At 51.6% G+C, this 15,806-nt stretch overlaps 1 protein-coding gene across 1 annotated transcript; it reads left to right on the top strand.

Moving 5' to 3' along the window:
- The first annotated feature begins 4,224 nt into the window (after positions 1 to 4,224).
- LOC109776628 (early nodulin-like protein 18) lies at positions 4,225 to 5,621 on the top strand. The gene is made up of 2 exons (XM_020335288.4): positions 4,225 to 4,610; positions 4,990 to 5,621. Exons 1-2 carry the CDS (start codon positions 4,415 to 4,417, stop codon positions 5,484 to 5,486), a joined length of 693 nt encoding a protein of 230 aa, XP_020190877.1. The 5' UTR covers positions 4,225 to 4,414; the 3' UTR covers positions 5,487 to 5,621.
- Positions 5,622 to 15,806: the final 10,185 nt, after the last annotated feature.

Raw genomic sequence — 15,806 nt, 5'->3', positions numbered from 1 at the left:
AGCACTCCGCGTCGTCGCCGAGTAGCTCTGTCGGTGGAGGCGACTGGTACATGGACTCAGGTGCTACTGCGCACATGGCAGCTCATCCCGGTAACCTAACCTCCTCCACTCCTGTTCGCACACCCACTCGTATCACCGTCGGCACCGGCTCCTCCTTACCTATCACTCACATCGGTAGCACTATTTTTCCCTCCACTTCCACACCCATTACTATGTCTAATGTTCTTGTTTCCCCTGAATTAGTCACAAACCTAGTTTCCGTTCGTCGTCTTACTAGTGAGAACCCACTTACTGTTGAATTCGACGGTGTTGGTTTTTCTGTGAAAGACGCCCGTACCCGGATGATCCTTCACCGATGTGATAGTCCCGATCAGCTCTACCCCGTGCACGCCGGCGCCTCCACCTCCACCCCAGTCGCCCTTGCCACCTGCGTTGACCTCTGGCATGCTCGCTTGGGCCACCCCAACCCCACAGTATTACGTCAAATTCTTAGGAGTTTCTCTTTCTCATGTAACAAGCTCGACGAGCACTCTTGTGAGGCCTGCCGCTTAGGCAAGCACGTTCGTCTTCCCTTTAGTGTGTCTACTTCAGTTTCCACTTTTCCGTTTCAATTGCTTCATAGTGATGTTTGGACGTCTCCCATTGCGAGTAACATGGGCTATCTATACTACTTGGTGATCCTAAATGATTATTCTCATTATGTGTGAACTTTTCCTCTTCGTCGTAAATCCGATGCTTTAGCCACACTCACTGCCTTTTATTCCAATGTCACCACCCAGTTCGGTCGCCCCATACTCGCACTCCAAACTGATAACGGAAAAGAGTTTGACAATGTTGCTCTTCGCACACTTCTCGCCTCTCACGGCACCACCTTCCGTCTGACTTGCCCCTCAGCAGAACGGCCGCACCGAGCGCATTCTCCGCACTTTGAATGACTGCGTTCGCACGTTACTCTTTCACTCTAACGTGCCTGCTCGGTTTTGGCCTGATACCCTCGCTACCGCCACTCTCTTAGTTAACATTCGTCCGTGTCGTCCTCGGTGGAACTACGCCCCACGCCACCTTCTCTTCGGCACACCACCGTCCTATGATGGTCTCGCATCTTCGGGTGTCTCTGTTATCCTAGCACCGCGTCCACCACGCCACACAAGCTCGCACCACGATCCGTCCCATGCGTCTTCCTTGGCTACCCTCCTAACACCAAAGGGTACCGGTGCTATGATCCTGTCACTCATCGTGTGTACACCTCGAGGCATGTGTACTTTGTCGAGACGGTGTTCCCTTTTTTTCAGGTTCCTCCGGCTTCGGCCCCTTCGGCGCCGGCCCCCGTGCCCCCTCGTGGAGCGATGCGCGGCGGCAGCCCCCGGCGCCCCCCCGGCACGGCGCCCTCTGCCGCCACCACCTGGCTTCGTGACTCCCTCCCCCGAGGTCGAGTCCGAGCGGGCCCCCGGGTCCCCGTCTCCCTCATACGAGGTTGAGCCCGGCACCCCGCCTGCCCACCCTGCGACGGACTCGACGTCACCCTCGCCTCCTCTGCCGCCGGCTCGGCCGCCGTTGCGGCCTCCGCCGCCGCCGCCGCACCGGGTGCCCCGCGGCCGCCGCCGTCGCGGCCCCCGCCGCCGCACCGGGTGCCCCTGCCGCCGCGGCACTCGCCGGCCCTGCTGCCCCACCACTTGGTGTGACTACCCGTGCCCGAGCAGGAGTGCTTCGGCCCAGCACGCGCTACTCCGCCGACGAGTATGTGTGCTCCGCCTCGACGTCGACGCCATCACCCGTCCCCACCTCCGCTCGTGCTGCCCTTCGGGATCCCCACTGCTAGCTGCGATGCAGGAGGAGTTCGACGCCTTACAGCGCAACCGCACGTGGCAACTTGTTCCGCGACCCCACCGTGCCAACATCATCTCTGGCAAGTGGGTGTTTCGCCACAAGACTCGCTCGGATGGTTCTCTCGAGCGCTACAAGGCTCGATGGGTGGTTCGTGGTTATCGGCAGCACGCGGGCATGGACTTCACCGACACCTTCGCCCCGGTTGTGAAACCAGGCACGATCCGCGCCGTCCTTCAGCTGGCCGTCTCGCGCGCCTGGCCTGTGCATCAGTTGGACGTTTCCAACGCCTTCTTGCACGGTCATCTTGCCGAGCAGGTGTTCTGTGAGCAGCCTACTGGTTTCGTCGATGCCGAGCACCCCGACTTCGTATGCTTGCTCTCCCGCTCTCTGTACGGGTTGAAGCAGGTGCCTCGGGCTTGGTACCAGCGTATCGCAGCCTTCCTGCAGTCTCTGGGCTTTCGGTCCACTCGCTCCGATGCCTCACTCTTTGTGTATCATCAGGGAGCTGATACTACATATCTGCTGCTCTACGTCGACGACATCATCCTCACGGCGTCCACCCCCGATCTCCTTCAGCGGCTGACTACTCATCTTCGTGATGAGTTCGCCCTCAAGGACTTGGGGCCCCTGGACTACTTTCTCGGCATCGAGGTGATCCGCCGGGCTGACGGTTTCTTTCTGCATCAGCAGAAGTACGCCCACGAGCTCCTTGAGCGTGCCGGTATGCTTAACTGCAAGCCGGCGCCCACCCCCGTCGACACGAAGGCGAAGGTCTCTGCTCTGGAGGGGTCTCTCGCGTCCGATGGAGCGTTTTATCGCTCTATTGTCGGTGCTTTACAGTACTTGACGCTGACTCGCCCCGACCTGCAGTACGCTGTTCAGCAGGTGTGCCTCCATATGCACGCCCCGCGTGACTCTCACTGGACTCTGGTGAAGCGTATTCTCCGTTACATACGCGGCACCATGTCCTTGGGACTCACCCTGACGGCCTCTGCCTCCACCGACCTCGTGGCCTACTCGGATGCTGACTGGGCTGGCTGCCCCGACACGCGACGCTCTACGTCAGGCTACTGCGTCTACCTTGGGCCCTCGTTGATCTCTTGGTCATCGAAGCGGCAGTCCACGGTCTCTCGCTCCAGCGCCGAGGCAGAGTATCGCGCCGTGGCCAACGCAGTGGCCGAGTGCTCTTGGATACGTCAGCTGCTCCAGGAGTTGCTTTGTGATGTTCACAAGGCCACTCTTGTCTACTGCGATAACGTCAGCGCGGTCTACCTCTCCGCCAACTCGGTGCACCATCGACGGACGAAGCATATTGAGCTCGATATTCACTTCGTGCGCGAGCAGGTTGCCCTTGGCCGTGTTCGGGTTCTCCACGTGCCGACGACGCAACAGTTTGCTGATGTGATGACTAAGGGATTGCCTACTCCCGTCTTCGAGGAGTTTCGGTCCAGTCTCTGTGTCTCCGGCGACGCTTCGACTGCGGGGGGTGTTGAGTATGTATTTTGTACTGCACGTGTATTGGAGTTGTGGCCCACCTCCTAGTCTTGTATAGTTGAGGTAGAGGCATTCCCTTGTATTATATATGCGTGCACCAGCACCCCAATCAATACAATGATTATTGTATTGCAAATCATCTCTTTACACCCCTAAACCCTCTTCCTCTTAGTTAATGAAATAAAAAATTATTTCCTTGTTTAATAAAAAGTTCAAGCCTATCGATTTCGATAGGATAAATGTTGTCATTGATGTTTGCTAGTCGAACAGCCGATATGGCAGATGGGGTATCGGTATCAACCAGCCTTGGTTGAACAATCACGGATAACCGGCAGATGGTTAGCTGTCATAGTCCAGCCATCTCTTCTTCCTTTTTTTTATCTTCATCAAAACATAATAGTGGTGAAGTCAGATACGCCACCTGGAGTCATACCGATTGGCCTATCAACAGAAAGCACTTGATCACTCACAAGAACTGGCAATCATTTGGTACATGTTATGTTAGTTATACTCCTAAGGATATTGTATATAATTAGGACATGCACTAAAAGATGGAGTACTGTATAATCAGACAAGTACAACTGCTGGCCAAGCCTGTGCTGATGCCGACCTTTGTTCATTCGTCTCTAATTTTATTCTTCTTCTTGGTTACACGCGTCATAGACGAACACTATAGTTATACGTGTGATGAATTGAAGGACAATAGGGGAGCTGGCCGGCTGGAGCGCATCGGGTGCGGTGACAGGACGCCGCAACAGAAACGGAGATCGGTCTTCATCACCATTCATCAGTCTCACATGCCCACGAGATGGACGCAAAAGCAACCGCCTCGCTGCCGACACACATGGTACAGCGCCAGCACACCACGAAAATATATGCTTCCCCTCCCCACCACTCCATCAGTGCGTGCTCTGGCCTAGCTATAAAGTTCCCAGCTCCCAACTCCCGAAAGATATATGCGCAGCTAGCCAGCCCACGGCGCACTGTCGGCCGTCACAAGGGCATCTCTCCGGCCGCAACAGCTAGGCGGGCAACGGCGGCCGTAGCTTCTTCTCATTAGTTCTCTTACGGCCACTCGAGTCGCGCGCGCGCGATGCTGCAGCTTTGCAGTCGGCGCGTCCTCGTGGTCGCCTTGGCGGTGGCCGTCCTGGGCGCCGCTAACCCGCGCGCCGGCGTGGAGGCGTACAAGAACTACACCGTCGGCGACGACAAGGGCTGGTACGACGACCTCGCCGTCGACTACCAGGCGTGGGCCGAAGGCTACAACTTCACCCTCGGAGATTTCCTCAGTGAGTGTACATACAGTTGCATTCTCTAGCTGCATCCATCCATCGCTCTTTAATTACGTTTCATTCGTCCAAGTTCAGTCGGCTTGTGAGACCTCTCTGCTCTTCTCGATGCTTAATTGGCGTGGTATCGAAAGCAGCTACGTTTCTCCATTGGTTTCCCTGTACGTGCACATGGCTTGCTCGCGGGTGAAAAGTGCAACATGCTCCATTTCCCTGCTCGCTTTGTCAACACCAACAGTTTTGCAAACGACGATGCAGATCTGTTGTCAATCATTGCTCATTCATCTTTTTACAGCAACCGATGGCCATTATCAAGTTCCCGTTCGCGTCTCCGTTTCGCGTAAAAATAAACTAACCGTTTCGCGTCTCCGTGGTGCAGTATTCAACACGGACAAAAATCACTCGGTGGTGCAGACACGGAACGAGACCCTGTACAAGAGCTGCGACTACGACGACTCCGGCCTCGACGACACCATCGATTGGTCTGCCGCCGCGCCGGAGTTCAGCAAGGATGCCGTCACCGCCGCCGTGCCACTGCTCAAGGAGGGCAACACGTACTTCTTCTCCGGGAACTACGACGGCGAGCAGTGCGAGAACGGCCAGCGCTTCGCCATAGCGGTCGCGCACGGCCAAGGCCTCCCGCCGGACCTCAGGCCGCCGGTGGCCGACGCGCCAGGGCCAGCAGCCGGGCCTGACAGCGCGGACAGGGCGCCGGCCTTCGACTTCAGCCACCCAAAGAACGTCTCCACGCCGTCGGACGCCAGTGCTTCCGATGACGAGACGAGTACTAGTACTTCGGATTCTACTCTAAATCTAGTCAGCTTGGGGGCTGGCCTGATCGTGGCTCTCACTGTGCTCTTTGTGGTGCAAGTATAAGATGTGCATGGTGCTTTAGCTGCCCGCTCGTTTTGTGGTACCTAAATTATAAGATTTTGTAGAGAAAATATTTGGTGCAACTCAATTGTATTCTAGGGACAATATATACACAGGATGTCTTGCGTGACATGAAAACTAATCTTACCATATCTCTAGGAGTCAACTATACAAGGCTAGAGAAGATAGGATAAGCAATACAAATATGTCACGTTCAACACCCTCCCGCAGTTGAAGCGTCGGCGTCGGCGATGCAAAGACTGGAACGGAACTCCTGGAATGCAGCGGTTGGAAGCCCCTTGGTCATAATGTCGGCAAATTGTTGGGTGGTCGGTACATGAAGAACACGAAGCTGACCCAACTGAACCTTCTCGCGAACGAAGTGAACATCAAGCTCAATGTGCTTGGTGCGCTTATGCTGCACCGGATTCGCCGCGAGATAGGTGGCCGAAACATTATCACAGAAAACCACCGTAGCTTTCGGGATGGAGACCCGAAGTTCGCCAAGTAGTTGTCGTAACCAACATGTCTCGGCAACAACGTTGTCAACGGCACGGTACTCGGCCTCAGCACTCGAGCGGGAGACGGTGGGCTGCCGCTTAGAGGACCATGAGATGAGAGAGTCACCGAAGAAGACACAATATCCCGACGTAGATCGTCGAGTGTCGGGGCATCCGGCCCAATCCACATCAGTGTAAGCACAGAGCTCAGTGGAGGCGGAGGTGCGAAGACGAAGACCGAATGTCAGTGTGCCACGAATGTACCGGAGAATGCGCTTGACCAAAGACCAGTGAACATCACGATGTGAGTGCATGTGCAGGCAAACCTGCTGCACGGCGAACTGAATGTCTGGTCGGGTGAGCGTGAGGTACTGAAGAGCACCAACAATACTGCGGTAGAGGGCGGCATCCGTGGCAGGTTGTCCAGCAGTGGCAGTGAGCTTCGGCTTGGCCTCGGCAGGAGTAGCAGCAGGTTTGCAATCGGTCATACCAGCACGATCCAAGAGATCAAGAGCATACTGTCCTTGATGAAGAAAAAACCCGGAAGTGTCACGTCGCACATTGATGCCGAGGAAGAAGTGCAGAGCGCCCAAGTCCTTAAGCCGAAATTCAGAACCAAGACGACCGATGATGTCGCGAAGTAAGTCCGCCCGAGAGGCGGTGATGACAATATCGTCAGCATATAGAAGAAGCATGGCGACATGATCAGCTCGATGAAGCACAAACAGTGACGTGTCGGAGGTGGCGCTGCGAAAACCGAGAGCAGTGAGGAATGCTGCAATGCGTTGATACCACGCACGGGGCGCCTGCTTCAGACCGTAGAGAGACCATGAGAGCAGGCAAACATCATCAGGCCGAGAGGGATCGACAAAACCAGTAGGCTGCTGACAGAGAACACGCTCCTGAAGATGACCATAGAGGAAAGCGTTGTTGATGTCGAGTTGATGAACATGCCAGTGACCAGATGCGGCAAGTTGAAGAACAACACGAATCATGGCGGGTCTGACAACCGGGGAGAAGGTCTCCGAGAAATCAACACCGGCACGTTGTGCAAAACCGCGAACAACCCAGCGGGCCTTGCACCTGTCCAGAGAGCCATCGGGAAGAAGCTTATGCCGAAAAACCCACTTGTCGGTGATAATGTTAGCACCAGGGGGCGAGGAACCAACGTCCAGGTCCGGTTGGCGACGAGAGCATCATACTCAGCACGCATAGCCGCTAGCCAATGCGGATCACTCAGTGCAGAACGCACTGAGCGCGGTACTAGAGAGATGACCGTGACGCTGAGATTGTGGTAGCGAGGGTTCGGCTGATGGATCCCGGCTTTAGCACGCGTCACCATGGAATGATGAGGCGGCGGAGGCGGGGGCCGAGCCCGGCGTCGAGGCGGAGGCACAACCACGGAAGAGGACGAAGGCGTGGCCACGGGAGAAACCGCTGGTGAGGCAGCGGTCGAGGCCTCAATCGAGACCGCAGACGGCGGCGTCAAGACCGCGGGCGAGGCCGCGGGTGGCGAAGAGGAGTCCGTGGGGACAACCGCGGGTGACGGCAACAGGACCGCGGGCGAGGCCGCGGGTGGCGAAGAGGAGTCCGTGGGGACAACCGCGGGTGACGGCAACAGGACCGCGGGCGAGGCCGCGGGTGGCGAAGATGACGCCGCGGCCGAGACGGACGAGGCGGCAGGCGAGGCCGCAGGCGACGCGGGGGCGGGCAAGGCCGCCTCCAACGTGGGTGCGGGCGAAGCAGGAGAAGGCCCGGCCAAGACGCCTCCTGCGCCAGGCCAGTGAGGGTGGGCGCCGAGACCCGGGGGGGTGAGGCCAGCTCCGCCTGAGCCGACCAGACCAGAGGGAGCCGAAGCCTGGAGGGGCGAGGCCGGCTCCGCCTGAGCCGGCAAAGGAGGCCCCGCCGAAGGACCCGTCGGAGGTGCACGGGGTCGTGGCGGAGGAAGCGCAAGAGCTCCACGAGGCCGTCGAGGGAGATCATCCGAAGACGGAGTTGTTGGCGGGGTAGCCTGCTCAAAGGGAAAAACAACCTCATCAAAGTAAACATGCCGTGAGACAAACATGCGACGAGAGACCGGGTCATAGCAGCGAAATCCTTTGGTGTTTGGTTGATAGCCGAGAAAGACACAAGCGAGAGACCGAGGCGCAAGCTTATGTGGGGCGGTGGCGGTGATGTTGGGGTAACACAAACAACCAAAGACATGAAGATCGTCATAGGATGGGGGAGACCCGAACAGAAGATGATGAGGTGTATAGCTCCATCGCGGTTTGCATGGCCGGATGTTAAGAAGGAGAGTGGAGGTGGCAAGAGCATCGGGCCAAAACCGGGCGGGCATGTGTGCATGGAAAAGCAGCGCACGAACACTCTCATTGAGGGTGCGAAGAACACGTTCGGCGCGACCGTTTTGTTGGGAGGTGTATGGACATGTAAGGCGGAAAACAGTGCCATGAGTGGAGAGAAGATGTCGAATGGCGAGGTTATCAAATTCTTTTCCGTTATCCGTTTGAAGATGAGCAATGGTGCGATGGAAGTGGGTGTGGACGTAGGCATAAAAAGCGTGGAGAGTGGAGGCGACGTCAGATTTACGGCGTAGCGGAAAAGTCCAAGTGAAGTGAGAAAAATCATCTAAAATCACAAGATAATATGATAAGCCCGAATTACTAGGCACTGGAGATGTCCAAACATCACAATGAATAACATCAAAAGGAAAAGTGGCTATTGATGTAGACGAAGGAAACGGCAAGCGAACGTGTTTTCCTATGCGGCAAGCATGACATGTATGAGCCGCCGATTTATTACATGAAAAAGAAAAGGTGCTCAAAACTTTGTGAAGAGCGTCGGCGCCGGGATGACCAAGTCGAGCGTGCCAAAGCGAGACATCGGCATGAAGAGCAACCGGACCACCACTCATCATAGGACCACATGGGTAGAGATCATCGGGGGAATCACATCGGTGCAGAACCCTCCGGGTGCGAGCATCCTTGACAGAGAAACCAAGAGCGTCAAACTCAACAGTGACAGGATTTTCACGAGTAAGAGTTTTAACAGAACATAGGTTTTTGATTAAGGACGGGGAAACAAGCACATTATTAAGAGTAAGAGACGAAGAGGGAAACGGAAGAGAGGATGAACCGTGATGAGTGATGGGAAGAGAGGGGCCGTCACCCACCACGATGCGGGAGTTGAAGGGATAGGGAGAGGCACGGGAGAGGATACCGGGGTTGGAGGCCATGTGAGCGGCGGCGCCGGTGTCCATGTACCAATCGCCGCCTCCGTTGTAGGTGCTTGGCGAGGGTGCAGCATGAAGGGCGGAGAGGAGCGCCGGGTCGTAGACCGGAGGGGCGCCGCCATATGCGCCGTAGCCTGGGTGACCACCGTAGGCCGAGGGGCCACTGTAGGCCGCGACGTTGCCGTATGCCGCGGGAGCCGGCGCGGTCAGCAACGCCTGATGAGAAGACGGCCGCGGCCCGAGGATGCTTGGAGCGGGGGGGGGGGCGGGGAATCGGCATGGAGTAAGCATGCACAACCCCCGTCCAGGGATTATACCCCGAGAGCCACGACGGAGGAGGGGCGGCCGCGGTTGCCGCAGGAGGGCGCGGCGCTGTGTTGGTGTTGCGGCCGCGACCCCCGCGGCCCTTCTGCTTGCGTCCACCGGCGGGCGTGGGCGCGGGTGGCGGGGTCGGAGGAGGCACGCGTGGTGATGGCGGAGTTGGCGGAGCACCGTGGCCAGCGGCGAGACCGACATGGAGGGCGGCGTGGGTCGCCTGCTGAGATAAGTGACCGCCTTCGCGTACGTCGGCGTGACGAGGGAGAGGTTGGCGGCGGACTGGCCAAGGTCGGGGTGGAGGCCGCGGAGGAGGTTGGTGAGGAGGACGGAGTCGTCGATGGTCATGCCGACGTTGTGCAGTTCATCGGCGAGGACCTTCAGCCGCGTGCAGTACTCATCGATCGAAAGATCGTTTTGCTGCATAGTGAAGAACTCCCCTTGAAGAAAAACGCGGTGCTGGAGTTGATTGTCGAGGAAGAGATGACAAAGGCGCGTCCACATAGCATACGCGGATGAATCGCGGGCGTTCACCTTGTTGAAGAGGCCGCCGGAGATGGTGAGGAAGAGCCACTTGACGATGCAGGCGTCCACAGCAAGCCACTCGTCGTCGTCCTTCATGTCGCGGAAGTCGACGCTCCCGTCAACATGCTCGATGAGACGGTAAGAGCGGAACATCAGCGCGAAGTAGGTGCGCCATGTGTTGTAGGACGGCGAGTCGAGGTCGAGGATGACGGGTACGTGGTCTTTGATGTGAAGCTCGTTGAGGCGGTCGGAGGTGAACATGGCGCCGGAAAAGGAACCGGCGTCGGATGCGTCAGCCTTGGCCATGGTGGCGTTGGGTGGTCTGGGTTTGGGTGTTGGTGAAGGGAGGAAAGGAACAGCGGCGGCGATGGGTGTTTGGGAAGGAAGCGGCGGCGGCTACAGGAGATAGATGTTAGCGGCGGCGGCTTTTAGGGTTTTGGGAGGAAGGTGGTGGCGGTAGGGAGAAGAAGGGAAGCGGCGGCAGCGGCTACGGGAGAGGTGGCAGCGGCTTGAGGGGTTTGGGGAGGAGTAGGCGGCGGCGGTGGCTACGGGAGAAGTAGCGACGGCGGCGGCGGTAGGGTTTTGGAGTTGGCGCGGCGGCGGCTAGAGGAAGGCGCAGCGGCTGCGGGTTGCGGAAGCGAGAGAAGATCGTGGTAAAACTGATACCATGTAGAGAGAATATTTGGTGCAACTCAATTGTATTCCAGGGAGTAGGTCACAATATATACATAGGATGTCTTGCGTGACAAGGAAACTAATCCTACCATATCTCTAGGAGTCAACTATACAAGGCTAGAGAAGATAGGATAAGCAATACAAATATGTCACGTTCAACAGATTTGTTATTTTTGCAATTTAATGAAGTAGTTTTATGTATATAAATTCGCAGGGGCACATACCTGTCCAACCGTGCCAGCTGCCCGATTGCCTCACGATCCTCAAAGTCTTGGATCCTAGTACATGTTAGTATAACAAGTTTTAAGTTTGAGAGAAGTCCATATTACAACCTCGAACTATCACCGAAGTCTAAAACACAACTCTGAACTAGGAAATCATCAAATTTATAACCCCGGCTTTCAAAACCGGACAAAAAATAACCTTGGGGTGGTTTTTGACTGGTTTTGACTAGTCAACAGCCTAATAAGCGCCAAGTCATACTCCATGTCACCATCTCAATTTGAGAAAGTCTCAACAAGTTCTGCCAAGTAGAAGAGAAAAATTAGAGCAAAAATTCAAATTCAAACCTATTTTGGGTCAAATTTTGGCCAAAAAAAGTTTCCAGAAAAAATTGAAACAATTCTCAAATATCCACACAACCCTTAGATTCAATCTATGAAGATCTCAAGTTTTGCCCAATGGATAAGAAATAGAAGAAATTTTCAAATTCAGGAGATGGTGCCATGGCATATGACTTCACGCTGACTAGGCTGTTGACTGGTGAAAACCGATCAAAACTAGTCAAAAACCACCCAGGGTTCTTTTTGTCTGGTTTTGAAAGTTGAGGGTTGTAAATTAGACGGTTTCGTAGTTCAGGGTTGTGTTTCAGACTTCGACAGTAGTTCGAGGTTGTAATATGGATTTCTCTCTTTAAGTACTAATTTATGAAACTATGACTTTGTAGGTTGCAACTTCTAAAACTAACAATTTTGTTGGTCACTCATACCAAGTTTCAAAGTAAAAAAAGCTTACTATTTTGTCGATCGTAGGGCCTGAAACAGACGATTTTTTCAGTTGCTCGCACCAAGTTCCAGAAGTTAAAACTTAATAAAATTTTGAGAATTCATTAAAATGTATTCAAAATGGATCTCCTTTGAAATGCCTCGTCACTAGAAACACGAATATGAAAATGAAACTTAGTTTGAATTTTTAGTTCAAAAAATATGAAAGTTTGAAATCGAAAGCCAAAAGGAAAAGGGGGTTACGTGCCCCCTGCTGCTACAAATTCTCTCCCGCTTCATGTAGGAGCGTTAAAATATTTTGTTAAGCTTCCTGCAAAAAAAATGTTGAGCAAAAGCTTTTTTTCTCACGAGCTCAAATGTACTTGGAGTGAATAGTAAATTAAGAAAACATTACTATTTAAAAATTAATTAAAATTTTATTTTGCCAACAAACATTGACTAATTGTCTATATATATTTGGATTTTTGGTGAAGAGAAATCATTCCTAATGTTCTGAAAAAAATTCAATGCTCCAAAATGCTTTCAAAATAATCTTTTTGGGTCATCGATTTTGTTTTTCAGTCCAGACCACTTAGGAATGTTTTTCCTTCATGAAAATGCTTACGCGTATAGACAAATTGTCAATGTTTGTTGCAAAAAAAATAGAATATTTTAAAAATAAGTATTATATTTTTAATTTACTATTCATGAGGGAGTATTTGAGCTCGCTGGCCGAAACTCCATGTCCATTGTCAAAGAAACTTCCAATGCAACTAATTGTCGCAGACTGAGTCGATAAATCTTGAGATTGACGAAATCGTCGTAGGAGCTTCGTAGTTGACGGGCACACCATACAACTGAACGAATATCGTTGAAAATTCTGAAAAAATCCAGAAAAATGCGATCATCCGTGTCAAATCCAAGGCTTGAACCCGAGTGGACAGGTTCCACTACAAGGAGAAGGAGTCTAACAATTTGAGTTATGCTTAGTCTGCAATGCATTGGCTCTTAATGAGTCATTTTAAGTGGAGACTCTTTTAGGGAAACCACCACAATACATCGTCGGCTTCTAACTGTAGAATTGTATTGAATAATTGTTGATGCAATATTGCGCCAGTACAAGAGGTATATATAAGAGCCAAGCCGCACCTGATCTAGCCCTATTATAAACCGAGTAGGAGTCCTAATCCTATTACAAGTTGTATTCTAACATCCCCCCCGCAGTGTCAACGGTAGGCTCGACGACGTTGAGACTGAAACGAATGTCTTGAAACGGAGTAGTCGCCAGGCCTTTAGTAAAGATATCAGCGAACTGAGCAGAAGTAGGCACATGGAGAACGCGAACTTGACCGAGAGCCACCTTCTCTCGAACAAAATGAATGTCGATCTCAATATGCTTGGTGAAACGGTGTTGAACCGGATTCCCTGACATGTAGACAACTGAAATATTATCACAGTAAACAATGGTAGCTTGCTCAATAGGACGGTGCAGCTCCGACAGCAACTGGCGCAACCAAACCGTTTCAGCAACCGCATGAGCCACAACGCGGTACTCAGCTTCAGCAGACGAGTGGGAGACCGTAACCTGCCTTTTTGAAGACCAAGAAACCAAATTGTTACCAAGAAAAACACAAAATCCGGATGTGGACCTACGAGTATCTGGACAACCAGCCCAGTCTGCATCAGAGTAAGCTGTCAAGGAGGTGGGAGAGGATTTGTTGATATGAGGACCTAAGTCTAGTGTGCCTTTGAGATATCGAAGAATACGTTTGACATGATTGTAGTGTGGAATACGAGGATCATGCATGTATAAACAAGCTTGTTGGTAAGCAAAAAAAATTCAGGACGAGTGAGAGTAAGATACTGAAGTGCACAAGTAAGACTACGATAAAGAGAAGGATCAGAGAAAGGATCACCGTCAGCAGAGAGTTTGGAACCTGTATCAACAGGGGTACGAGAAGTTTGACAATAAAGCATACCAGCATGAGAAAGAAGATCCAGAGTGTACTGACGTTGAGACAAGAAAAGACCAAAGGAGTCACGGATAACAGCAATACCTAAGAAGTGGTGAAGAAGACCTAAATCTGTCATAGAGAATTCGTGGCGAAGAAGAGAGATAATATGATCTAAAAATTGTTGTGAGGAAGCTGTGAGGATAATATCATCAACATATAAAAGAAGGTAAGCAGTGTTGTCGTTGTGATGAAAGGTGAAGAGTGAAGTGTCAGAACGGGAAGGGTAAAACCAATGGTTTGAGCATAAGTAGAAAAATGTTGGAACCAGGCACGTGGTGCTTGTTTAAGACCATAAAGAGATTTTTGAAGAAGACAAACATGATTAGGATAAGAGGAATGTTCGAAGCCAAGAGGTTGTTGACAATAGACTGTTTCTTGAAGAGAGCCATGAAGGAAAGCATTTTTGACATCGAGTTGATGAATTGGCCAGGAAGAAGAGACGGCGATGCTAAGGACAGTGCAAATAGTACTAGGCTTGACAACTGGAGAGAAAGTCTTATCATAATCGATGCTGTGTTGCTGAGAGTAACCACGACATACCCATCGAGCCTTATAACATGCAAGACTCCCATCAGAATTAAATTTATGGCGAAAAACCCATTTGCCCGAAACGATATTTGTATTGGAAGGACGAGGAACTAACTGCCACGTGTTATTCTGTAGAAGGGCATCATATTCATCTTTCATAGCTGCGGCCCAATTAGGATCTAGGAGAGCTGATTTGTAAGATTTGGGTAGAGAGGAAGAAGATAAAGATGCATGAAGATTGAGACGATCTTTTGCAGGTAAATGAAACCCGGACTTGGCACGTGTGCGCATGGTATGATCGTTAGTAGGAGTTGGAATGGGAATAGCATGAGCAGGAGGGGTGGGGGAAGATGTGGTGGACGCGTCCGGCGCAGCGGAGGAAGCGGACGCGAGGGATGGTGGTGAAGACTACGGCTGCAGGAAGTCTGCCGCGTCAGAGTGTAATGTGTTTTCTTCTGCCGGGACAGAGGTGATGACAGAAGTGGTGGTGGCAGGATCTGCTACTGCGGCTGGTTTCGCTGGATTGGTCGACGGGTGAAAGAAGGGAAGATGATTGCGATGAGAGGGACTACTGGACGGCGCGGGTGAGTTGGAATCTAATTGTTGACGCTCGGAAAAGGGCAAACATGTTCGCCTTCCCTTTAGTTCCTCTCAACCCTCTAGTACTTTTCCTTTTGAATTACTTCATTGTGATCTCTGGACATCACCAATAGAAAGTGTATCTGGTTTTAAGTATTATCTCGTGATTCTTGATGATTTTACTCATTATGTTTGGACTTTTCCTTCATGAAACAAATCTGACGTTCATAATATATTCCTTAACTTTCAACGCTATGTCTCGGTCCACTTTTTTCTCCCTATAAGATTCATACAATGTGATAATGGTCGTTAATTTCACAACTTTAAAAATCGTAATTTCTTGAATAATAATCGCTCTGATACCATGTAGAATTGTATTGAATAATGTTGATGCAATATTGTGCCAGTACAAGAGGTATATATAAGAGCCAAGTCGCACCGGACCTAGCCCTATTACAAACCGAATAGTAGTCCTAATCCTATTACAAGTTGTATTCTAACACTAACTATATCTTAGTGACATGTCACCTATAACCAATTTACTAGTCGGCATGTATAGTAGTTAGTTATAATTGTGTACTACTTTATTAATACCTAGCTCATCTAATGATCTCTAATAGTCAATATGTATAGTACTAGTTAGAGCAAATATAACAGTGTGATGTAAGCATACTATAAGACTTTAAATATTATATTTATAATAAGTTGGATGAGAAAGGAAATGAGAGAGAAGCGAAGTGGGTTGTAAAATAAGAGCCAATTGCATCACAGGCTCCAAAAAATTCCGTGAGATTGTGGCGTGAGCCAAGTAGTATATATTTATAGCTGACTACTACTATGCATGTCAGCTGTAAGGTTCGCTACAGATGATATAGTAACAACATATAGCCAACAATTAGCTATATTGTTAGCCATGCTTGTCTAAATATGTACTACTTTATTAATATCTAGCTCACCACATGATCACACAA

Source organism: Aegilops tauschii, chromosome 3 (genome assembly GCF_002575655.3).
Source record: "Aegilops tauschii subsp. strangulata cultivar AL8/78 chromosome 3, Aet v6.0, whole genome shotgun sequence".
NCBI lineage: Eukaryota > Viridiplantae > Streptophyta > Magnoliopsida > Poales > Poaceae > Aegilops > Aegilops tauschii.
Note: the sequence above shows the minus strand (reverse complement) of the source record. Positions and strands in the feature narration are given on the sequence as shown.